General features: G+C 46.8%; 1 protein-coding gene across 3 annotated transcripts in view; it reads left to right on the top strand.

Annotated features, from left to right (window-relative positions):
• The window catches only part of GRIA1 (glutamate ionotropic receptor AMPA type subunit 1), a 142,207-nt gene that overhangs the window by 109,284 nt on the left and 7,894 nt on the right, over window positions 1–25,029 (top strand). The window contains exons 12-14 of one of the 3 annotated variants that reach the window (XM_090020896.1): window positions 11,716–11,914; window positions 12,862–13,109; window positions 20,590–20,704. In XM_090020896.1, coding sequence (XP_089877022.1) covers window positions 11,716–11,914; window positions 12,862–13,109; window positions 20,590–20,704 — 562 coding nt within the window. Of the gene's footprint in view, window positions 1–11,715; window positions 11,915–12,861; window positions 13,110–19,738; window positions 20,434–20,589; window positions 20,705–25,029 lie in introns of those variants that run through there. The other 2 variants (XM_090020897.1, XM_090020898.1) reach the window with 2 other exon arrangements.

Here is a 25,029-nt window from a genome sequence, read left to right as displayed (position 1 = left end):
CATTTGGGCTCATTATTAATATTCATTAATCCTGTTAATGATCATCATGCCTAACTGAGGATGAGGCCCTCCCTGCACTTGAGTAGGAGATATCCTGTGCCCCAAAGAGCTTCCAGGCTGACCAGACCGGATGGGTGCAGGGTCAGGGAAAGAAGAGAGCTCATGAGCAAAGAGAACGGGGGATAGCAGCCCATGTTGTGTTGGTCCCTCAGTTTGCAAGAAGGGTAGTATATATAAGGGTGGTTGCAAAAAAGATGGGGCTGGACTGGTCTCAGTGGGGGCAGATGACAGAACAAGAAGCAATGGGCTCAGGCTGCAGCAAGGGAAGTTGAAGTTGGATATTAGGAAAAACTTTCTCACTAGGAGGGTAGTAAAACACTAGAACAGGTTACCCAGAAAGGTGGTGCACTCTGCATCCTTGGAGGTGTTTAAGACCCAGGTAGACAAAGCCTTGTCTGGGATGATGTAGTTGGTGCTGGTCCAGGGGGTGGGACTAGATGTGACCTCCTGAGGTCCCTTCCAGCCCTCATTTTCTATGACGCTATGATTTAGGAAAGTTTCCCAGGCTCCAGCCCCTGCTTCAGCTGCAGCTGCAGCTGCTTGGACCAGCTGGAGCATCTGCCTTGTTCCTCGCACAGGTTTTCGCTCCAGGCCAGCTGTCAGGGTGGGAGTGAGAACTGGGCAGGGGAGCCACCAGCTGAGTCCCTGTGCCCCCGGAGCAGATATGTCCCAAGAGAGAGCCGAGGTGTACATATAAAGCTAACCGAGAGTGGCGCGTTACGGGTCAGGATTGCGGTGAAGTAGCAGAGGACACGGAGGGTGGAAATCATCAGGAAAGTCACCTGCCTGCAAACAGAGCTCCCCAGGGTAGCACTTCTTCCTCTTCCCCTCCTCTTGGGGCAGAGCTGCCATTTGAAACATTAAAAAGGCACCGGTAGAAAGCAGCGGCTTCAGCTTCTCTTCCTGATACCTGTTTCTGAGCTTTCTCACTGAAGTGGCAGTCCCAGCACTGTGGGTGCCCGAGCAAAGAAGGCCACGGAAAGATTTTCTGTCCCCTCCCTCCTCTTTCATTTCATGGTTCGCTCTCTCTGATGGAAGCTCCAGCTAGGCAAATACTTGAATTCGTTTCGGTCCAGGTATTTTCAGGAGAACTCTGTGCTCATTAGCATAGCTACGACCATCAGGATTGGGAGGAACTGATTGCTTTGGCTTCCCTGAGGAGCAGTGGGTCCACGGAAGCTGGTCAAAGTCTCGAGCAGGCAGCATGCCTGATCCGTGGCATGGAGTGGAGCCCACGTTCTCATCTCAGAGGAAGAGGTGGCTGATTGGATAAGGATCATTTTGGAGCTGAGCTGGTAGTTACTTTTCTAAAGACCCCTTCCAGGCACATGGGGTGTCTGGGAAGTCTCTGGAGAACCCCACAGTGTGTGGAGGAGCGAGCACCAGTGCCCAGGGGGTTTTTGCTGGGATCAGAAGGAGCCTGTGAATGAAAGATTGTGGACAGCAAGTCTCCTGTTACACACACCTGAGGGTAGCTTTCCTCCATTTGTACCTGCAGAGCAAAGAGATGAGCCATGCCCGGTCTCTCCATAAATCTCCATATTCTATCAGGGTGGTGGACAGGTCTCCATAAACAGCAATGCGTTTTGAAGGAACTGATCCGAGTAAGAAACCCATATGGCCATTCTGATGGTTGGCTACCCAGAACCGTTTCTGCCTTCCCTCAGATCCACAAACAGAGGAGCAGCTATTCAGTCGCTGTAGCGCTCACATACAGTACTTTTGATCTTCAGATGAAAGGCCCTATGAAAGTGTACAGAGTTACAGAATCCTTCACTGGACTTCAAAACACTTTGCAAATGCTAATTAATTCCTGTGCATATCCCTGTGAAGTCACATGAGCAGTCAGAGGCAAATACCTGAACTGGAGAATGGAGGACAGGAAGTGGAGGAATCAATAAAGCAGTGAGCTATGGATAAAGAAGAGCAAATAAAAAGAAAGACGCAGGGAAGGAAGCAGTGAGCGTGTCTACATGTGCACCATCACTGCACTGTAACTTAGGTTATGGCATGGTAACCAAAAATTACTGTGCAGTACAGGAGCACGTCTACACATGTGCAACTGTACTGTGCAGTAAGTATGGCAACATACATTGACCTGGGCATAAATTTGCTACCTTCATGATGCAGGTAGCAAATTTATGCCTAAGTAGTTACTGCGCAGTAAAGCCATGTGTAGATGCCTTACTGCGTAGTAACCCTGTGTGTGTGGACTGGCCTGCACATAAGAACTGCTTTCTGCACAGTAACTTTTAGCACAATAAATTACTGCACAGTAAATGCACATGTAGACACACCCAGTAAGACTACGATAACTTCCAGCTGCACCAAAGAGCTGGAATGGACAGCATAAACTAGATCAAGCAGGGATCCTCTCCCCACTATTAACATGGCATCTTTGAAAGGGGCATAAGTGTGCTAGGTATCCAACTTGCACAAGTTACTAGATGGCGTACAGGTAGTCAGACTACATGACCACATGGCCCCTTAAACTCCATGGAAGCACAAAAATTCAGTGAGATGGCAAAAGTAAAAAATCTCCATTCTTCCCTTCACAGAAGAGGGTGGGATGGGTGGAGAGAAGAGGACAGATACAGAGCATGATTTTTTCCTTTTCTTGCATGATTTTCTCCTTTCCCTGACACTGGAAGTCTCTCAGTGGGAGTCAGGAGAAGCTGAGAAGAAACAGATGGGGCAAGGGAGGCGGTGGCTTTCTTCCCTGTAAGAAAAATAGCCCCTGGGATGTTAGCAGGTAAACATGCATTAGGCTACTGCTGTCACTGTTTCCCCTTTGTGGTTTGAGCCTCCCACTCCGGAAGTTTGGGAGATATTAAGGGGGCCAGGATGAAAGCAAAGGTGCTTCTGTGTCAGTATGAACCTCCCGAGAGAGGCCAGGTTTGTGGCAGAGACATTACTTTTCTTCCACATGGCAAAGATTTAGAGGACTCGCAGAAGAGTACCACCGGTGCTACCCTTTGTTAGGGCGATAGGTTGTTGAATCAGATACAGCAAGCACAGAGAGACAAGGAAGGAAATTTATATGGAACCTGGACCTACTTAGGAGAGTAATTCATCCTAAAGAAACTACTTCTTGCCTCTAAATAATTGCAAAAAGGGGAATTTGGGGAAGGAACTGTTGGTTCTACAAGGATTAGCACAATAGGTCACCCCTTAAGACCAAGGACAAGCGGTGGCACGTTCGGTGCCACCTGAAGGTGAGAGAGGCCCTGAGTAATGGCTCTCCCAGGCCTTTCATCTTGATTTGATGCTCTGTCACCTGGGGAGATTTTTTCAGCAAAGCTAACAAATGTCACCAAAGTGAGAAAACAAATCTCTGAGCGGCTTCTTTTCTTTAACAGTGAAAATTTTGCTCAAGGGGAAAAGGAGAGCAGCCTTTTCGGCATGGCCAGAGCTCGTGACACTGCATGAATAGAGCACAGATTATTTGGCCATTTGCTGAAGTAACCCAACTGGCTTATCAATGGGACTTTTGAGAGAGGTTATTCACTGTGTTAGCCTGAAGGCAGGGTAGATACTCACCTTACAGACTCTAAATAAGATATATAGAGAACACAAACTCTCTATATATGAGAATTTTGCCATAGATTTTCTCACTAGGGTCAGGTTTTCACTTGTTAAGCCTAACTGGGTCTTCATACACATGCTCCCAGGGTGGGGGTGGGGGGGGATCGGGTGAATTGGGACAGTTTTAATTAGGGTGATATATTGTGCTCCGAGAGCTACTCTAATTAAAGTACCCAGAGCCTCACATGTATCATATCAGCGTCCCACACTTTAAAAATTGTGGCAGGGCACTTTAAATAAAGCTTGTCAAAAGTAAAATGCCCCCACCACCATTTTTCATTGTGGGGAAGGTGATACATGTGACACTGGAGCCTGCTGGAGTGCAGTAATTACCACGCTCCAGCAGACTTGATTAATCGAGTCTGCTCCAACACGCTGTAATTATAGCACACCGGAGCAGCCTCACTGCACATGTCTAGGCATCCACTGGGCACATCTGCATGTTCATTAATGTGCTTTTGCTAATGCACATTAAATGTAGTACCTCCATTGTGAGCTATTAGAAAAAGGTGCATTAGCCTATTTTAATGAGCATTAGCAGAAGTGCACAGTTTTTGTGACACTTTACTGCACATTAAAATAAGCTAATGTGCATTAAAGCACACATGTAGACATGCTCACTGTGCCTGCAGAGGTATGGGGTAGGATTAGCCCTGTTTTGTTTGTGTAGGGGGAAGTATATGGATGTAAAACAGCAGCAGGGGATTGTGGGCTCCTGAAGCCATGTGAATTGTCACAGAAAGCTCTTCGGATCGCCAGACTTTTTTAGCAGTGGTAGCTACCCGGTCTCTAGGAAGCCATAAGGAAATTAACTAAACAGTCGCTCGGGGTTATGCATTAGTTATTATCTATGCACAGGAGGAGGGCAGCTGTTTTTAACTAAAATATGTATTCATTCCCTCCCCAGGGAACACTGTGGGGAGAAATGCCAGGGCAAAACTTCTTCATACACATATATGAGAGGTATTGCATTTTTCAGTGCAATTCCAGACTCTCATACAAGGAAAGCAGAGTCGAGAAATGAGCAATGTGCAAATTCAGCAAGTCAGCAAACAGTAAAAGAAATTTAATAAAAACAACACAGGGAGCGAGCCCTGCATTGTAAGCATGGGTCAAATGTCAGAAACCAGCCGGTCGGTCATTCAAAACTCTACAGGAAGCAAGAAAGTATAAGAGAATAACTTCCTCAGCAGTGCAAAAGCTGCATGATGGATGCTGAAAGTGCACAAAACTTTCCTTTTAGCTGGCTAGCAATCCCAGACCAGGTTTGTAATATAGCCTCTGCTGTTCCTAAACCTGTTGGGCAAACCTAGAGCCAACCCTTGCTTTGGGGATGATTATTTTGACTGAGATTCACTTTGAGAATTAGGGTTTGCTTAAACGAATAGCTCAGAGTGGGCCTTGAAGCTAAAACCCTTCACAGAACTAAGCCAATGCTTCCATCAACCATTGGAAACATTTGCATCAAATCCCCTGCCAGCCCCAGCAGTGGATGCTGGGCAGCATTAAGTGACTTAGGGGCAGTTCTGCGTGGAGGAAATGGTGAACTGAGCAGAGCGCATCGACTCTGTGTGCGTGTCCAGGACCAGAAGTTGCATTTGCTCTGTAGTCAGGTGTCTAAGAAAAATGTATTCATCATTTTTTGCATAAATCAAGTCACTGACAAATATGTCAGTCAACTCCAATAAGCCTTTATTAGAAATGAATTTAACAGCAAATCTGGGAAATCCTCCCAAAGCTATCATGGCTTTAGAATCCCAGATTTGCATTTCTAATTAAAAGACTGTCAGTTTAGTATTATTCTCCACAAGAAATAAATTCTAACGGGGGTGGGGGGAGAACCGAGAAGCTCCTCAAACACTTTTCAAAGAGATTTATTCTGTATATTTCATGACGATCTTGTTAATCTTTTTTTTATAAAATGTATTCTGCTAGGGAACCGGTGCGCTCCGTAATAAGATTGCAAAGCACATGCAAATTCCTGTTAGTTTCAGTTACCTTCCGCGAGGGATAAGATCAAAGAGCAAATTGTCTGATCTGGGATTGCATTTTGTTTTAAGAAATGGGAGATTAGCTGGATGCTTTTCTCCTGCCTGTGAAGAATCCATCAATGCTTAAAGTAGAGCAGAGAAGAAACTCACTTCATGGGAAGACGGGAGATTTGCATTTATTCACTGTCAGAAGTAGCGTGCAGTTCGGGAGTGCCACAGTCCCCCTGTCCTGCAGGAAAGGAGAGGGGGTTTTAAAATTTCTTTTAAGCTGGAATTGAATGCAGTTCAATGGCTCAAACCCACAGAAGCGGAGGGATTGTGAAGCTCCTGAACTGTAGCATTGCTGTCTCCCTACAGATCCTGATTGCTCTCGGTCTGCCTAGCAAATGATCTGACTTTTGCCTGATCAGGCACAATTTGTAATTAGTTCTTTCGCACAGCCAGACAAAAACTACAGGCCGTTGATGAGGTAGGCAAGGTAAATTTGCATTGAAAGCCCACTGGAAGGATAAGGGAAAGGAGAATTTGATGCTAACAAGGATGGATGTTGGCTGCGGCCTATGCCCGCATGATACTGTCCTGACCTGAGATCCTCCGTTCCTCCTGGCTCCTCTGAAGCTTCTTGCCAGTGGAGGATAGAGATTGTGCAGACAAAAAATCATAACATACAGCAAAGCACAAAACTTGTATTATAACTATACTGCAAGACATAAGAATTATGCTGTAAGGAACTGTGCTTTGGTGTCCAGGTGTAGAAATCTTCAAGAAATGATCTGGAGCAGACGCTAGCTCCCTAATCCTGTATCATCCACCCTTAAGGCAGGCTGCATCTTTGGGCAGCAGCTACATTCAATGTTATTGGCCCAGGAGCCCCCAGCAAGGCAGGGCAAGGGGGACCACAAAGCCCCCACTACCTTGCCCTGTCCTCTGTAAGGTCCTTCCCCTGGAGCTACCTTGAGATTGGATGCTATGCTCCCTGGCCAACCCTGGGCACCTTCAGTAGAGGTGGCCAAAGCGCTTGCAACGGAGCAGTTGGAAAAATGCATGACTGCAACAATGCTCTTGGTTTCAGCTATATTTGTAACAGCAAAAAAGTAAAAACAAAGCATCAGCAAAAGGAGAAAGTCAAGCGATTCCCTTCAGCTTTATCATCTTGATTCCTGCGTTAAGGCATGCATGGAAATGTTAATTATTAATTCAAACAGTGTTAACATTGTTTACGTATCATTTTGCTCTATATCTTATATAGCCTTTTAATTGAGATGCACAAAGAGTTGAAGTGATAATGTGGAAAACAAACGTCTTGGCTCATCAAAGGGACGGGTTTTTTTCCCCCTTGCTGAAATGACATATTTTAGAAGTGAAGCCTCTGAGCGTTATCCAGATTTGACATTTCAAGGGTCCCAAGCCAATTTTTTGTCAGAAATTTCATTTTGGAGGAAATATTAGAATTGTGGCTTTTTTGTTCCCAGTTCACAGAAAGCATTTTTTATATCTATCACAGGTTCCCACAGAACAGATTCCAGTTCTAATTTCAATCATGTGCTGTAGAGAGGATATACATACACCAATCTCATTTCCTAGGGGAACATGAACCCAATAGTGATATTCCAGTACTGATATGCCATTTTTGGTAGCTAGAGTGATGAGGGTAAGAGTTAACTAGAGGTGGGGAGAAGGCATGAAGTGACTGTAAGCAATTATAATGGTCACAGATTGGAGTGTGTGGGACAGAGAGACTCCAGGTCAAGAGGGAATAATATAGGTAAAAAAAAAATCCATCTGGCTAATCTAGCTATTGCACCATTTCCCACATCTCTAATTTAACTGAACATTAATTAAAACCTTTTGCTTCACTGTGATCTTCTTTACTTTCACAGATTTTATTCTTTTGAAAAATCCTGCTCATCCCAAGAATTAATATGATGATGAATTTTAATAAATGCAAAGGTCAGGCGCACACATCCAAATGTCAGGACCCATGGCACATCCTTGTGAGTGCTAAATCCTGAAAATCTCTCCTTCCTTTAACAGAGTGCTCAGTCACTGGCTCTTGTTTCAGGATAGCAGAGAGCTGACTATCTTAATGTTATGTTTGGCATGGGCTAGGAGACATGAGAATACTAAATGCAAGAGATTTCAAGCCCAGGCTGTTCATTAGGGATAATTAATGGATTGTGCTGGGGCTTAAGCAGTTGGTTTAAAAAATGACCTCTGTCACTTAAGTTGAAGGTGATTCTTTGTTAGTGCTTCAGGGCTCATGTACACATCACGATTTTTAAACCAGGGACCCATGTTACTTTTTAAGCCAGAGACCCAGCTTAATTTGTTTGAAAACCTAGTGCATGTACACATAGATGCAACGCTCCAAAATAAACACGTTTAAATGTTATAAACCTATTTATTTTGATGAGGATTAAAACCCATGGTGTGTACAGGTGCCCTAAGTGACTTAGGAGACTCCATGTATATCTATAGTGCAGTGTGGTGTGGATGAATACAAGCTAGCTTCAAACTAGCAGTGGCATGTAATGGTACCAGTGTAGCCACTATGGAGCTCAGCTTGGGCTGGCCACCCAAAAAGTCAGCTATTTGAACAGGTTTTGACTTGCACCAAATTTTGTGTTGCTATGACTACACTGCTAACGCACAGGGTAGATGGGTTCAAGCTAACCTGGGCATGTCAGCATAAGCTGCAGTCACAGCTGTGCATCCATAGTACAGATATAACCTCAATTCTGTCAATGTTCAATGAGTCATAAAAATCAAAGTGACTTTGGAAAATGGGACTTTGTGTCCAAAGTCACAGAGGTGCTTTTGAAAATGTTACTTCAGGTACTAGCAAGGCTGTATCTTGATCTACAAAGGCAGTGGTGCAAGATCATACTGCATTGTAGAGGCTACTATCATTTTTTCTGTCATTATGGCTGGTAAGCAGAAACATTCTTGTACTGGGCATTGGTTCAGAGTGATTAATGTACCTCATTACCCAGATAATTCCAAGTTGAGTGCCATCTGCCTAACATATGTCAGGGGTATCAAGTCATAGGCATGTCTGGTTGGGTTGCGTCTGACTACGTGATGCGTCATCATCGTTGGCATTCTCCATTCATTATTGCTATCTATTTATCAGTCATATTGCAGTCGAACCACTGCACTAAATGCTCTTTAAATACACAACAGACAGCCCCTTCCCCATCAAGCTTGAAATCTTGTCAAGTGTATTGCCACGTATTTAGAGGTCTGCCTTAAGGTGCTGTCTCCTAAGTTGCATATGTAGCAATGAGGACCACATGCTGCCCCTCGACGTTGTCTCAGATGAACATCAAACACAAAGACATCATCATTTTAAAGGCCACGCAGGAACCTCCTTGTATCACCACCTCTTACACTCAGGGTACCCTGTTCTGACATGCAGAAGAGGGTCTGTTTGTCTGTCTCTGCCAGTGCTTTCTTGGGGGGAGCAGAGACCAACAGCCAATTGCTGCGTTTCTATCCAGCTAGTGAGGTGCATACCCAGGAAGTCTAAGCTAGTGTTGGGAAAAGGCATCGGCCAGCTGATGATCCTGAAGGCTGAAACCCTCTATAGGAGGGTAGCATCTGTTCAATTTCCCCAACATTATTCCCACCCCGAAGTGCCTTATCTCTCGCTTAGACCAGCGCTTCTCAACCCGTGGGCTGTGACCCAAAAGTGTCTTGCAAGAATATATGAAATGGTTGCAAACAAACTTTTAAAAATGGATCAACAAGTGAGTTCTCCTTTCACTCCTGCCCAGGGCAGGGGGTCGGACTTGATCTACTTAGGTCCCTGCCGACCCTACATCTATGAAACTATCTGTGAAACTATGAAAGGAGAAAAAATTGTGAAACGGGGACTTTTCCCTTGCAGGCTGTGGGCCTGGGACCTGAGGGCGGAGGGCAGTGAGTCAGGAGTGAGGGGCACTGGGTCAGGACTGGCCGTTGATGCTTACAAATGGGTCCTGGTGCAAAAAAAGTTGAGAACCACTGATTTAGACCACCTGTTGGGCTAGACAGTGTGGGAACAAGTTAGTGCCTGTGACCATGTATCTGCTGGCCGCTTTGCTGAAATCACCAACAAAGGAGGGGATTTCTTTCATGGTTTGAAGGGAGACCAGGACAGCACAACAATATTGTGCTGGGTTGCAAATGGCTGCTAAGTGGTAACAGCATGTCTATCACCTCTGGACACGAAAGCCGTTCCTCTCTCCCCTGCTTATAGTCAGGATTCGGTTTGTTTTTTCAGTGGCAAGTAAAGAAGCCCCATCAGCTTTCCACCGCCCTTCAGAGATGGGAGATATTAACTGGGTCAGGGGCCTGGACTCTGTCCAGAACTATGCATTGCATTGCTTTGAAATCTTTCACACCCAGCTCAGGTTGCAGGTGGGAATGAGTCCGCTGACATAACGGAGCCACCGTGCTGTTTATCCCACTGGTCAAGAGAGGCTCTGGAGTGGGCAAGAAGGGATGCAGTGCTGGCTTGAAGCACACTCGTATTGCTGCTTGAAGGAAGTGGTTTGACTTCTACGAGCCTGGAAGAAGGATGTTAAAAAAAAAAAAGGGGGGGGGGTTGATGTTTTGTCCCTATAATTTACTGTGGTTGCATTTCTTGTCATTCGCTCTGTCTGGGCCTTGCAAAAAACCACTGGGCTGGTTCTTCTGGGAGCGTGAGGCTGACAGAGTGTGCTGCGTTGGCTTTTATTTCTCCAACATTAAAAATGTGCAGCCTCCCTTCTGCCTTGCTAGTTGCAAATGTGTTTGGAAGAGCTCTGTTGCTGAGCAGATGTGGTCCCTGGTTTCCATTAGACAGTGTCTCTATGAAACGGCGCTCAAAGGGAAATGATTTTAACTAAAGAGCTTTCAGGTCAGGTTGATATAAATGAGGTGATTACCCGACACCTAAAAGAAGAGTTACTGTCCCATTACAGGCATTTAAAATAGACCGGACAGAGCAGTAATGTATCATACAGAGAAGTGGGTTGAAGGACAGACTATGTTAACTCGGTCTTCTCCCATCTCTAATGTCTGTGGTTAGTGCCACGTGGTTTTTTCCTAGCCGAAGCGGTGATCTGTGCAGTTTGGTTTGCCAAGCTGCATTCGCCCACAGGAGTTCATGAGAAATGGTGGCAGCGAGATGCCTTACCTCATGCAAAGCCCAACAAAGGATGACCTGCGAGCCTCTTTTGAAGGAGGTATTTGTATAACTGTCACGCAGGGCAGATTGCAGGGGAGTGACCCAAGGGATGCTGCAGAAAGCAAGGATTGAGCTTTGGTGTCTCCGGGGACGCTGGTGTGTCTCACGGGTACCCGCATTTCTCTGCAAGCTAGACAACACGTCCCTCTAACACCCTGGCATACAAACGATCTGGTCTAGCGCATTTAAATGCAATTTCATTTAACATCCTCCCAGGTGACTGATAGGAAATGCAGCCCATCATTATCCCTGTGAAATACAAAGCCCTATCCTGCTTCTCTCTACATAAGCTTAATACAGGGGGAAATGGGTAGGATGCAATGGCTTGTGATGTACAGAAGGCCACATTGGATGATCTAATGGGGCCTCCAGACGATGAATCCCTTGAACACAAAACCGAACGCATGCTTTGAGGACTTTTGGCTCACTTTACCATCCTTTCTAACGGTCAATAGTCGAACTATGGCATCTTTATTGTTTGTCACAGATGTATGGATTTCTCCATCACGTCACTACAATTCGACCTTGGAATCTAAATGTTCCAGCGACTTATATCACTGTGCTTTTCTGTATGAAAATCTGAAATTACATGAAAATATTTATTTAGTCGGGCAGCCATTTCCACCAAAGGGGGAATAAAAATTGGGTGGATTTTTACTCAAATCTGTTTCCTGACCAGGAAAAGACATAAAGAAGCATCCTTCTGTTTGAGCACTGAGCTTCCCAGGAAGTGGTGGGGAAAGCGCATGTTGCTCGACAGCGTTTGCTGTGGTGTGAAGCCATGTACTAATCTCCTAGCTGATACCAGTGACTTGCATCTTCACCTCTTTCGTGCTAATCCCCCTCACCCTCTCCCTTCCCGTTCAGATCTCTCTCTGGCCGCATCGTGGGTGGCGTCTGGTGGTTTTTCACCCTGATCATCATCTCCTCCTACACGGCTAACCTAGCTGCCTTCCTGACGGTCGAAAGGATGGTGTCACCAATCGAGAGTGCAGAGGACCTGGCCAAGCAGACAGAGATCGCCTACGGGACCCTGGAAGCTGGGTCAACTAAAGAATTTTTTAGGGTAAGATAAACCGAGGAAGACTTTCGGGCAAAGCATCCAGTCAGCCCCCTCATTGCATTACCCGAGGATGCCAGCACATGTGGTTTGCTGAACACTGTAAATACCCTTGAAATATACAGTAATTACATGCTTCTGCAGATTACTAAGTAATTACACTTAGCAGCTCCAGAAGTAATTACCCTGTGACTCGCAACTCAAGTTTACAGAATAAGTACTATTTGGCTTGCCCTGTAATTAAATGGCACCACTTACCATGTATAAATAAGCTGCCATTACTTACGGCAAAAGCAGAGACAGCAGGGCCAGGAAGGACCGTCATACGATGGTTGTCCGGTCTGTCTCGTCCTTTGTGCGTGATTTCACCCGGCATCCTTTCCATCATCATCTTCCCTAACCGGTTCTCGGACATCTGCAACGGTGAAGAATTTATTGCCTCCCTTGAGGGTCTGCTCTGCCAGACAGTTGCTCTTATGGTTAGAGATGTTTCCTCCTTACCTCACCTCCGGGCCTTATTTCCCGGACATGCTTCCTCATCCTTGCCTCTTCTGCATCTCAGTGTTTCCCTTGTTTCTCCATTCATGATGCTGTACAGTCTTTACAGCCTGTGATCGTCCCCTGCTGCAGGAAGAGGTTAAGTTCCCATTTCCTTGTGGGATATATAACTTCACGCATTGCTCCTTCCTTTCACCTGTGCTTCCTGGGTTCATAGTTTCATAGTTGGTAGGGTGAATGACACACGTTTTACCCTGCAAGTCCACGCTGTAAGTGCCCGAGAGCATTTGCTGGATATTTGCTCACTCTGACCCAAAGTCACCCATTAAACCACCTCTAATATAGCTATCCTTCCTCAGCGAAGCCAAGTCATAGGCCTCAACTCCAGCCAAACGCGAGTCTCCGCTTCCACCTCCCATATAACACTTGCTGGGTTTATGTTTCGCCCTGCGTAGCGCTCTAAAATAGCAGTGTTTGAGAAGATGTGGACATACATGAAATCGGCCGAGCCCTCCGTTTTTGTGAGGACCACGGAAGAGGGCATGATCCGGGTGAGAAAGTCGAAAGGGAAGTATGCCTACCTCCTGGAGTCCACGATGAACGAGTACATCGAGCAGCGGAAACCGTGCGACACAATGAAGGTGGGAGGTAACTTGGATTCCAAAGGCTATGGCATTGCAACGCCAAAGGGGTCTGCACTGAGGTAAGTAGCTTGGATTTGCTTCTCCTTGCTGCATAGCCCAATGCATCAGTGTATCCCCGTGGCTCCACCTTCATTGTCGTAGTAATCACGAAAGCGGCGGGGGGTCGGGGAGGCATCAACCCATCCCAGGGTGCCCGAGGGATTTAAACAACGTGGCTTCCATTAAGCAGTGATGGGAGTGACTAATTTCTTCAAGCCCTTCATTTGGAAATTGGCTCCCCACGGAAGTGGCTGCACTGTGTAAGCCGGCAGGGATGTTGTTGTCTCGTAACCGTTGATTAACTGAGCATTATTTTGAAAGGACGCGCATCCCCGGGGCGTGTGAAATGCACATCTTTGCAATGTGTGGGATGACCCCGGATTGGCGCCTGGCTGAACCGAGGGGGTTCTCGTGGTAGAAGTATTTTGGTGTGTGTCTGCAAAGAAACACGGATGCGCAGGGCAGAAATGGAAAATGAAGTGGTTTTCATCCTTGCTATTAAAACAAAATAAGGGAAGAGCGCTCCAGCCTGCCAAGGAGTGAATTTGAATACAGCTGGCACCTTTCTGTTGAGGCCCATTCCACATTTCTGAGCTCAAACCAGCCATTGTCAAAGGCCTGTGCCAAAAAGCCAGCCTCCACTAGCAAACGAAATATTTCCAAAGACTTCCTTTAAAGAAAAGAGAGCGAAGCCCTTCAAAAAGCACAGAATTCAGATCTTATAAATACGTTTGCAAATCCCCAGGGATATAGAAAGAGCGTTATAAAGAACAGCTTTTCCCAGTTGCAGGTCTCTGTTTAGCCCCCAAAGCAATGCATCAGCACCGAAAAACCCACCGTCGCTTCTTGGGAATGTAGAGAGAAGAAATGAGGGTCAGCAACATTTCTATTTTATATGGGGCTTTCTTATTTTCTTTACCCTGACAAAGATAGTCTAAGTAGTCTGCCCAGGAAGACACAGTGGACAAATAAAAGCAAAATGAGAGGGTTTTGTGGCATTGAGGATGCTAAAAAAAAAAGAGAAACTGGGTTGTCTTATGGTAAGAGTGGTTAATAAAACTGGGGCTTTCAATTTAATTCCGTTAACACTGTAGTAAGGAAAATGGCCTTTGATCCTGTATGTACTGGGATTTAGTCATTGCTGGCCAGCAACCGGTGTAGCTACACAGGGGCAAAGTGCTGCATCTACCCAAGGGAAGCTGTTACTTGCACCCATGAGTTTTTCCCCACTTTCAAGCAGCGATAAACATGAACCAATGCAAATTGCAGCTTCCCTTCTCGGCATGTGGGTGTTGGCACCAAAGCAGCTCTGCCACTTGCTGGCGGGTGGCCGAAGGGGGCCAAGCACAGACGAGATCTCACTCGTGGCGTTAGTCCTGTCCTCCCTCCATTATCAGAGGTTCCCAAGTCACGTCCGTGTCAACCAACCATCAAAAGAGGACAAAACTAAGTATAAAAAATGTATGTGTTGTTAGAGGAAAAACCTGATGGGAAAAAATGTACAGAAGGAAAAGGAGGGTAGGGCACAGTCTTTTATCTGAAAGCTCCACGAGGCATTAAACACAATGGATCAAATCCGGAGTCCCACCGAAGCCAGTGGGAGGTTTTCCTTGGTAAAGTCTGAGCCCAAGCTGAGCGAACTGCTTGGGACCTGTGCTGATGGAAGAGAAAAGGAGTTGCTGAATGAATGGAGTCCTGCTGAGCAGGATGCAAAGCAATTAAGAAGATAGGAAAGCTTCCAAGAAAATTGGGAAGCCAAAGGGCCACCGTGTCCTCTTTAAATTTCAGGATTTCACCCACTCAGATTAGTCAGCTTGTTCGTTTGTTGGCTAGGAAAACATATTCTTTAGGACACCGTTTCTCCCCTGAGAGAATCGGCACGTCTGAATGGAGGGCAGGGGTCCGGAAGGCAGTTTTTCCCTTCAGACGTAGCTCAGGCGATGATGATGTGCTTTGGGTCCCTCGGAGCAGATGTGGATGCACTGTCCCTGCTTCTGGGGGGCGTCCCGGCTCGCTTGCTCCAACATTTATGTTCAGTCTTGCAAATATGGAAATAAGGATACAGGACTGATGTTCAGAATAACCCCCAAAGTGCCCGGTCCAGTCATTTAGGGCACGTGAGGAAGCCATTAAACATGGTCTTAAAAAATAACCAACCAATAATTGCCAAAAGTCAGCTCAGTCCTCCTAGCCTAAGCCTCCCTTTAGCAGGCACACTTCCAGAGCACGGTTAGACCTTAAACGATCGGAAAACAAAGGAAAAATGCTTGATTTTCCATTTGCCCTGTTGGTGCTTCTTTGGAACAGATGCTGTCGGTTTTCTGTCCCACGCTGTTCGTTTTGTCGTGTTGTTGTTGTCGTTGTTTTAATTGTCCAACTTTCAGTAGTTTCTCTACAGTCGTCATGTGGTGTCTGTCTTCACTATGGGGCCCTGCACATGACAGCATGCACCAGGCAAGGTGACACGCAGGATGCTGATATTGTTGATGTTGCACCGTTAACACGGGCTCCTCCCAATGTTTAGTCCTCTACCATCCGCACACACAAAACCTTTTGACCGAGTTTTGCAGGGCTTATAGCCAGAACAAGCTTACCTAGTGAGGCACATGGGCTCCCACTGGACCTTCTGCTGGACCTACCCACCCTGAAGTGAAGATGCAGGCAGAGCCACTGGAGTGCTACAAGTCCTCCAGTGACCTTCCCACAATCCCCTCTGAAGGGCAGATCAGTTCGGCCATGAGCACAATGGACTGGGGATGAGGCCTAGAGCAACTCAGCACAGCGAACCACAAGATATTCATCAGGTTGCCTACGGGCAAGTACAGAAACAGGAGGGCATAGTCATGTAGGTAGTTCTTTGCAGTGGGGATGATCATACCCAGGTGAGACTAAGACCCGTTAATCACCCAACTAAGTTGTGGAGGGTAGAAATAGCCTCAGGTATTCCTGGCAAGAGAACTTAGGGCCCCTGGCCTTGTTCCCTTTCAAGTCAACAGGAGTTTGGCCATTGGCTTCAGTAGGAGCAGGACCACTTTCAAAAGACAGGACGTTTTCTCGTGATTTTCCCAGAAAGGATAGGCATGTCAGGTATGTTCACAGCAAAAGCCCGGTTCATTTTCATGGCAAAAATGGTGGGGTGGAAATCATCATTTTAGTTGAATTTTAAAAAGGTAAATTTTATGATACTCCTTATTTGAATGATTTTCTATTAGAGAAGCTTTAACTAGCTGTCATTAATCGTTTAATAGCACATCGGGGTAGTGAACGTTAGCACACAACATATAAAAACCTGCCCCCCACAGCTTGGTTTGATAAAGGATGCTACATGCTCCAAACCAAATGGGCAGCCGCACCATTGCATTGCTCCAAAGTCTTCCTGAAGAAAGAGTGGGAAAGGGGCACGGCTTATTGGTAACCCAAGATATGTTAATACACTGCCAAGACCCGGACAGCCTGTATTGCATTGACAGCACAACCATATTGACCTGATCATATGCAGTCATTGCTCAAAAAGCCCGTTTAAAAGCCCATGGCTCCTCATAGGCTCATCAGAGGGGCTACTGGAAGGATTTGCTTACCAGCCAGGCTCATGGTATCAGAAAGATGGATATCTGGCTTGAGATGTACATACCAGCTCTCCGTTCTGGGGTGCATAGTTGTCCATAGTCTCTTTCTCCTAAGTTTCAAGTGTGGTAGCAGAAAGCATTTGCACCTGGCTGTCAGAGAACATCTACAGTCCCTTAATCCCCACAGTAACATATTTGTGCGCGTGCAATTGTGTGTGTGTGTATACCTGTTGGGCCCTCTTTTATTTCTTCCAAAACATATTGCTTCTCTTTATGTGTTTTGAGGGCCAGGTGATTGGATTTCAGGCCAGATTTAATCTTTTTCCTCCTTATTTTCTGCATGGAAGCCACAAGACAGCAAATAAAATGTTTTCAGCAGTCAAAGTTGCGCTTGGAGGCCTGCTCCTGATCCCACTCAAGCCACGATAAGGATGTTGACACTGACTTGAATGGGAGCAGGGTGGAAAACCCAGATACAGCCGCCTTCTTGCGATGCATGGAAACCTGCCTCCCCACCAGTTCCTTCAGTATGAGCAGCCCAGGGCATTTTGCCCCTAGATTAACTTGATTACCCAGCATTCAGAGGATCAGTTTAGTGCATCGAGGATCAAAACTGCGCCATAAAAGACAGATGATCAAAACAGAGGAAAGGAAATGAGGGGGAAAAGATATAAAGGTATAATTCACATTTTAAGAAGGAATAGAGATGTTGTAAGAAAGAAGAAATGGGGAAGCCTGAGTTTGAGAATTGGGAGTGCCTATCCGTGCACTCTGCACCCTAATTAGATTGATTAAATGAGATGAATTGATTTAAACTAATCTAATTAGGTTAACTAGGTTAGTCGAGTCTGATAGGATATTCTAATCGGAACGCTCCAGCGTGTTGCCGCATCAGGCGTATTCAGCGTCCTGTGTTTCAAAATGGCAGCTCTAACTAAAACTCATCCAACAAGCTTTAGTTAAAGCACCCCAGCAGCCATTTTGGAATGCGGGGCACTGAATACACATGACACTGCAGCATTTTAACTAGAACCAGGAGCCGCTCTAATTAAAACTCCCTCCCCCCCTACCCTGGAGCACGTGTCTAGGCCTTACAGGAAAGCAGGCACCAGAGGCACTTAAGCAGGTATGTCAGCTTTTCTAAGCCTGATGAGCAAATAAAAATGTTCCCTGTCGAAAGTCCACCTAGAATGACACATTTCAGAGAAATGTCCCAGGCAGCTAAATCTTTTATCAAGAAGCCTGTCACGGTGAAGTATTGGAGGCTCTGTATACTTCAGACGAACTGGAGTGCGAATCCGTTATTTTAAATGACACCATTAAATAAAACATATAATGTGTGATACAAAATATCACATTAGTTATCTTTATAGCCAGGAAGTCCACAAAGGATTGACTGTGCTAATTGACTATGCCTTCACAGAAGTTAGCTATTCCTTCATATCATTTCTTAACAACATTCCTTGCAGATGGTGTGTTAATTAACCTTTATTCTGCTTTGGAAGATTGAAATAATTTTAGTGTTACTTAGAACTGAATGCTTCCCTTGGACACACCCATCTGCTTCCATTGACTACATCTGACGTTGTATTTTGACCCTGGTGGTGTTATCTAGAGATGAGGAAATAGTGAGCCAAATTCATCCCTAGAACAGCTGCCAGATGTCTCCTCTTGGACTGGCAAAAAGCCATGAGCATGGCTCTTTGCATTTCAGTCTTTCATGAAAAGAGCTTGATTGTTGCCCTTTGGAGTGAAACAGGTTCGATCTCCAAAGAGTCTGCATAGCACCCCAGAGGTCTCAGTCCCACAACGTAATCCCCATGGCAGGATCTCTGTGGTTCAGGGAATCCCACTGGAGTGGATGAAATCACACCCAGGTAGAAGGATCTGCCCACACCCAGGCCTTTTGAGCCATAGGAAGAGTGTTTGCCCCCAGGTGCTTACCGCTCAACTTGGGGAAAAGTTGTGTGAATGCATCTGAAGGCGGAGTACATCATGGTGTTGGGTCTGCATGCTACCCAATTCTTGAACCCAGCTTGTTCTTCTTTCTGAATGAAAGCATCTCCCCACCAGCCAAACGGCTAGGACCTATACCAGAAAGTTTGTCAGTTGAAAGATGCACGTGCAAAAAACACTGCAAACATCCATCAGTTCTAGGCGCTCTGAAAAAATATATAGGTACATGCATCTGAATAGGGCAACTGCCATCTTTTCATCCCCCCGAATCCTCCTGGGAACATGGCAATGAAACTATTAAGCCTACATCACTATTCATAGCCAACTGCATCTGGAAAAGGTGTGAGGGTTACTGGTCCTGCAAAGCATTTGCATTGTAGACCCAATTATACTGGAAGCCCTCTGGCAGACCTGAGTAAGGCTAAATCATAGCAGACTCCAGTGAAATGAGACTGCAGCTACTCAGCTGAGCTAGGCATCACTGCATTGACTTCAGGGGAGCAATGTGCGTTTCCACCAGCTGAGGATCTGCCCATCTATTTCCACACGTCCCAATCATACATCAGCTTGAACACATGAAGGTTCTCCTTGAATTGCCTAAATGTTTCTCTTTTCTGTTACTTAATGAGAAATGATTGCTGATTGTGTTGTTTTTATATGTCTTTTGTGATGTGAGAATCACTCAAGAGGGACTGGCGAGCCAGACTCCCCTCCCCCACTCCAAAAGTACCCCAAACCTGACAAATTTTGCACCTATAAACATTATCGTTGTTCTCGAATTGATTTTTTTTTTTTTCGGTTGGTAAAAACAAAAATCTCTGCTGATGCTCAGAAGTATATCTAGCCTGACCTGTGTGTACCAATTTGACTGCTGTAGAAGAAAGCATAAAAGCAGGGGACTGCTATTACTCAAAGCAAAGCCATTCGGTGACATAGTTCCCTACAGCTTCTTCCACGTAGGCAAACTCTCGAGAGGTCCTCGGGAATGAATTTCCTGATTGCAAGGGATTGAAGCATGTGGGGGAAGGCTGGATCAGGGACACTGGTTCACCGATCCCTTGTTGTCACATGACTTGACGAGTGTTCTCCGCTTGTTACTCATCGAGTGTTATCTATTCATTTTAAAGAAACCCAGTAAACCTGGCAGTGTTAAAACTGAACGAGCAGGGGCTTTTGGACAAATTGAAAAACAAATGGTGGTACGACAAGGGCGAATGCGGCAGCGGGGGAGGTGATTCCAAGGTCAGCCCCAGTAAGAACAACTAGTGGGTATAAACAGCATGGATAGTAACCAGCAACTGCGCTGCCAACACACCTTGCAGTCCAACGCATAGGGAGAGCAAACGGAACGAGCCCGAGAGCAATGAATGCCCCCGCTCTGTAACGACGTGCCCTTTGATTGCTAAACCAAAACGGAAGCAACCCAGAATTAAGTGGGACTAGAGATAAATGCATAGACGCCAACACCTGCATGGTCACGGGGGCTGGTCCCTTCCTTCGGCAGAAGGGAGAGGAAGCGCTTGGTTGTGTCAAGGCCTCTTGAAGGCGACCTCCCTCCTTTCCCCACTTCCCCCCCAAAGGCCCTGCTGGATTCTCGTGGGCACGGACATACGGAGGAGACTGAGATACTGTGCAGGGCCCTGCCAATTGTTGATGGCACTGCAGACAGGGAGGGTCTGCTCTCATCCACATTGGCGGGAGCATTGCAAGTATCCGCGGCAGGTGGTTGAGGTTGCTGGTTACTCAAAGTGATATAGTAATACTCATCTTGCTGTGCTGGAGGAAGAGCTGTATGATTATGCCGGGCGGGGGGGATGCTATGCTGGAGGAGGGGCGGGGTGGCTAGATGGAGTATTCAATCGTATCACTTTGTCAATGTATAAACTTGTTCAATGAATGCTGTGAATGAACTGTCTGTGCTGAATAACATAAAATAACATTGGTAATGTTATTTATGTTATTTCCCCCCTGGTTGAAGAGGTCCCGTAAACCTAGCGGTTTTGAAACTCAGTGAGCAAGGCGTCTTAGACAAGCTGAAAAGCAAATGGTGGTACGATAAAGGGGAGTGTGGAAGCAAAGACTCCGGAAGTAAGGTCAGTCACCCCCAAAGAGGTCGGGCATGCCCATAAAACCAATCGAGTGTATATCCCAAGAGCTCTGGCCTTAGCGCTGCCAGGATGTGGGAGCTCATGCGAGGCTTTTTTTTTTCCAGCGGCTCACCCAAATGTGGAGGGTGCTGAGCAGAGCACCCGTCTTTGAATAATTACTCTTCATTTACATGGTAATCGCTTGGGACTGAAAGGGCAAATTGTCAGAGCCCCACGCAGGAAATGAGGCAGTGAGGGCAACTCCCCCCCCCCCCCTTGAAAAAAGCCCAAACCTGCTGCATGGCTCAGTGGAGAGAAAAATACTCCTTCGTCCAGATCATTAGCCCTCCTGCTGTCATCCCGCGGCCCGGATCCGGCATGCTGGCCAGAGGGAGGGGCAGTGCTTGGGATCAGCCTTTGCATCGTCCTTGTTTCTGCCCAGCTTCGAGGGATGCTCAAAGGGGACGGTCAAGAGCTTTTTTGGAAGACAGCAGAGGAAATCCCCAATATCCCGACCAGCTGCCATTCCTCCTGCAGTAAAATCCTGAGGGCTGTTTCTGAGGTCTTAATGATGACCATGCCTCACCAGGATAGTCAATGCATTGCCTCCCGTCAGCGTTTTGTGAATATCTGACATGCCGATAGCATTCCCAGTCGGGGGGGAGGGTGGTTTGGTGAGACTTCCCCCCTAGTGCTTAATCCAGCCATAGGGCTGTTGGAAACTCTTGAAATTTCTGTGTGCGCAAACATTTCCATTGAATTACTAAAAAGGGGGATATTATCAAAGGCGTTTTTGTGCAGTTTGGTTCCCTCGTTTCAGCCCTCCCCGACGGTGCGTATCTCACCGACTGCATCGTGAAGGGCTGTAAAGCACCTTGTGTACAGCAAGAAATACAAAACTCGATTCTGCTTGTCTCTGTGTTATGTCACATCCACAGTAACAACTCTCCCATTGCATGCTACGTAGCGCGGGACAGATCGTGCGCAGTTCAAAATGCTACTGACCTATGCATTGTGCCTCACCGTCTAACCAAATATTCCATAGTTACCATGTAAGTGAAGAGTAATTACTTTATCACGTACCTTGGACACTGAAGGGATGACACAGCTTCCATAATGCCTTCCCTACAAGCCTGCATGCAGCAGTAGTAGAAAAAAAAAAAAGCAATAGCTATTAAAATACCCTAAAGGAACTGGATATGAAATGGATCCTGTTTAAAAACAAAAAAAAGAAAAAGGAAATATTTGCAAATGTTTCAATATTTGGGGGCGGGGGGGAAGGGAATAAATAAATCAGGTCTAGTGCTTCATTCCACACAATAGAATAACCAATGGAAACCACAGCAGAAGGTTTGGGACACATGGGTTTATGTGGATCCTATGACCTCAGTGCGGAGCACATGTTATTTACATGTATTTAAAAAAAAAAAAGCTAAACGCACATTTGAATCACATGTGACCTAAATGGGATTGGAGAACAAAGTCATGAGAGCTGCTTGAAACCCCATGTGTATAATCTACAGGCACACCCCTTTAAACTAGGTGTGGTTTTAAAGAGAGCAGGGGAGAAGGGATAGTGGATATCCTAAAACTTTACAGGAAGGGACCAGATCACATTCTGTGTCTTAATCAGTCCCAAGCTCAAAGTCTGCAGTTGCAACGTACTATTAAATCAGAATATACTAGGTCAGTATTAAAATCAACAGACCTGAGCGCCCACCCTCTTGCAGAAGAACAGGACAAGCCCACAGCTTGCAGGTGCAATATGCTTTGCTTGTGGGAAACCAGCCCCCTGAGAGACCCCAGATCCCGTTTGCATCTCTGAAAGGCCACAACATTAAAGGACAACCTCCTCCCCGCCCCGCTCCATTGTTAAATAGCACACCCCAAATAATTTCAGCCTCATGATAGAAGGTGGAGGACGATGCATCCCATCACACAGTTTAAGTGCTTGTCTAGTGATAGAAGGCCAGTGCACCCGAGCCCCCCGCTCATCGCCCACCCCCTCGGTGCTCCTCTTGCTCTCCTCCTCAGCAGTTTAGGCCAGGTCTGCACACGTGTGAGAGCTGCCAGGGATCACATCCCTCCCAATGTACATGGGCACACACACACTGGGCAGAACCATCCCCACTCTGTACATACCATTTACTTATCAAATCTTGCCATTAGAAGGGTTTCGGTGCAGAAGGCTGAAGGGGGAGCCGGCCTCAAGGGGTCTGCCTGGAAAGGTCACGGGCCATGTACAATCTTCAGCATCTCTGGAGTATTTGCTTAAATAAAACATACCCCTCTGGCTCTTGGAGATGCATTTCAGGAGATGCTACATGCCAGATACGTTCCTGAACACGGCCACTCACCTCCTTACTCCCTGAGCTTCCTTAACATCCCCAGTGCTCCCCTGGGAGCCCCAGGCAACGTGTTACTGGGCCAGCCCATCACCCCAGGCACAAGCACTTTTCCCCTTGGGGTAACTTCAGCTCAGATATCCTACCTCTGCAACAGGCCTTGACCCTGTGTTGGGCCAAAATTGAACAGGCCTTGGCTTTCAGGAGACTGCTGCTGCAGATCCTGACCCTCTCCCTTTTCAAAGTCGTCCTCTCTCGTTTGTACCCAAAGCCCTAACATATTCCCATGGAAAATATTTGCAAGGACCCCCATGCTTTTCAACTCTGCTCACCATCCTCTTATGTCCCACTGTCCCGGGTCTCCCCTAGCATGAGTACACAGGAATTATCATTCAAATGCAGGGTGTAGAGTGGGTGCATTTGCTGGCACTGAGTCAGCGGCACCATTTCCCTAAGCCAGGATTCCCCCCTTTCCTGGGGAGGATCTTTTGCAAAGCAACAGAAGGGCAGAAAATATTTTTAAAACGAGGCCAGCACAGAGCCATCCTGCCGTCACACCCTCGAGGGAAGCTCCCTGCCTCCCCGGGGGGGAGCTACATCACAGACGACGAAGCCGGGGATGGACACAGGGGGTTTGCCCATACACGCAGCCTCTGCTGGCAGAGCCACCATGGCAGACGGAGGGGTTTGGGAGACGCTGCCGAAAGGATGCATGCCCCGTTTCCCAGAATTTGGTTCCACCTCAAGTCTCATGTGCCCTTTCTTTCCTGGAGCTTCCTTTCTATAGACTGAGTTATGCTATTACCAGCCACAGATGTTTTCTGTACCTGTCCCCCCCCATCATGGACATCTTCCCAAGCTGGGCTGTGAAAGCTTTCCCCAGATAAGGCCGGCTAATGTCTGATGTAAAGGTCGTTGCCATCATCGGGGCTCTGGCTGCCATTCCCTTGCTCTCGGGGCAACGTGTCTTCTTCGCAGCCCACGGGGCTCCTAATTATGCACCTTAAGGTCACCGGTTGCTCTGAAGGGATCCAGCTGGGCAGGGTGAGGGAGGAGAGTTTCCCTGCTGGGAAGCCAAGAAAATCTCCCTTTATAGACTTTCACAACAGCTGAATAAATACCGACAAACAGGATGACGGACACGGTGTCACTGGTTGAAAGGAACAGACGGGAAGGTGGCTGGTTGCTCTAGCAACACGACCGCTATGGCTGGGAGGCGGGGGGGAAAATGGGCTTTTCTTTTTTCTCTTCACCTGTCAATCATTCCTTCGCCATAACTCTCTCCCTTGGCAGGAGACGAGTGGTGACATTTACACTCCCACTAACAAGCTGGATGCATGATGGGCGCACGTCTTAAGAGAGCAGCTGCTGCAGAGCAGCGGCACAAAAGCCCAAATGGCAAAGAGCAGCAGTTCGGGGAGAGGGCATCATTCTCTCCAGCATCTCCCGTAGGTTGGGTCCTTTTTCTTCTATTATTATTAGCTTTCAGAAGGCAGAACCCTGCACTTAAACAGCAGATAAAGCCGCGGCAGGACACGCCTCATTTACAAACCTGTGTGAGAACCGGGGACCTCTAAGCCGCTTGGGAGGAGCTGCTTCTGGAAGGCAGCAGTCGCAGCCTGGAGAAACCCTTTCCCATCAGACACAAAATCCATCTTGCAAAGGACAGGATGGGCAGAAAAGAAAAGCAGCCAGTAGATACCTGCATTTCTGGACCTGGCATCTAGGCACAGGCTTTTGGGGCTCCTCACTGCTGGCTATCCTGTGAGTTCTCCATGCTGGAGCAGCTAGGAGACCAAAGCTGACACCCCTGAGCTTCCTGGCGGTTGTCCCCGGTCAGCTGGGTGCTGTCACTGGATTCCCCCAACTTTAGGGCCCGACTTTCAGTTCACTCCACACACTGTGCTAAAATAACGCCATCACTGAGTAAAACATTGGAGCTGCCAAGCAAATGTTCGGTGGGGGGAGATCTTCCATCCCTGTTTG

Source organism: Crocodylus siamensis, chromosome 10, assembly GCF_052110815.1.
Source record: "Crocodylus siamensis isolate JL-2025a chromosome 10, ASM5211081v1, whole genome shotgun sequence".
Taxonomy (NCBI): domain Eukaryota; kingdom Metazoa; phylum Chordata; order Crocodylia; family Crocodylidae; genus Crocodylus; species Crocodylus siamensis.
The sequence above is the reverse complement of the archived record's forward strand: the minus strand, read 5'-3'. Positions and strand labels throughout refer to the sequence as shown.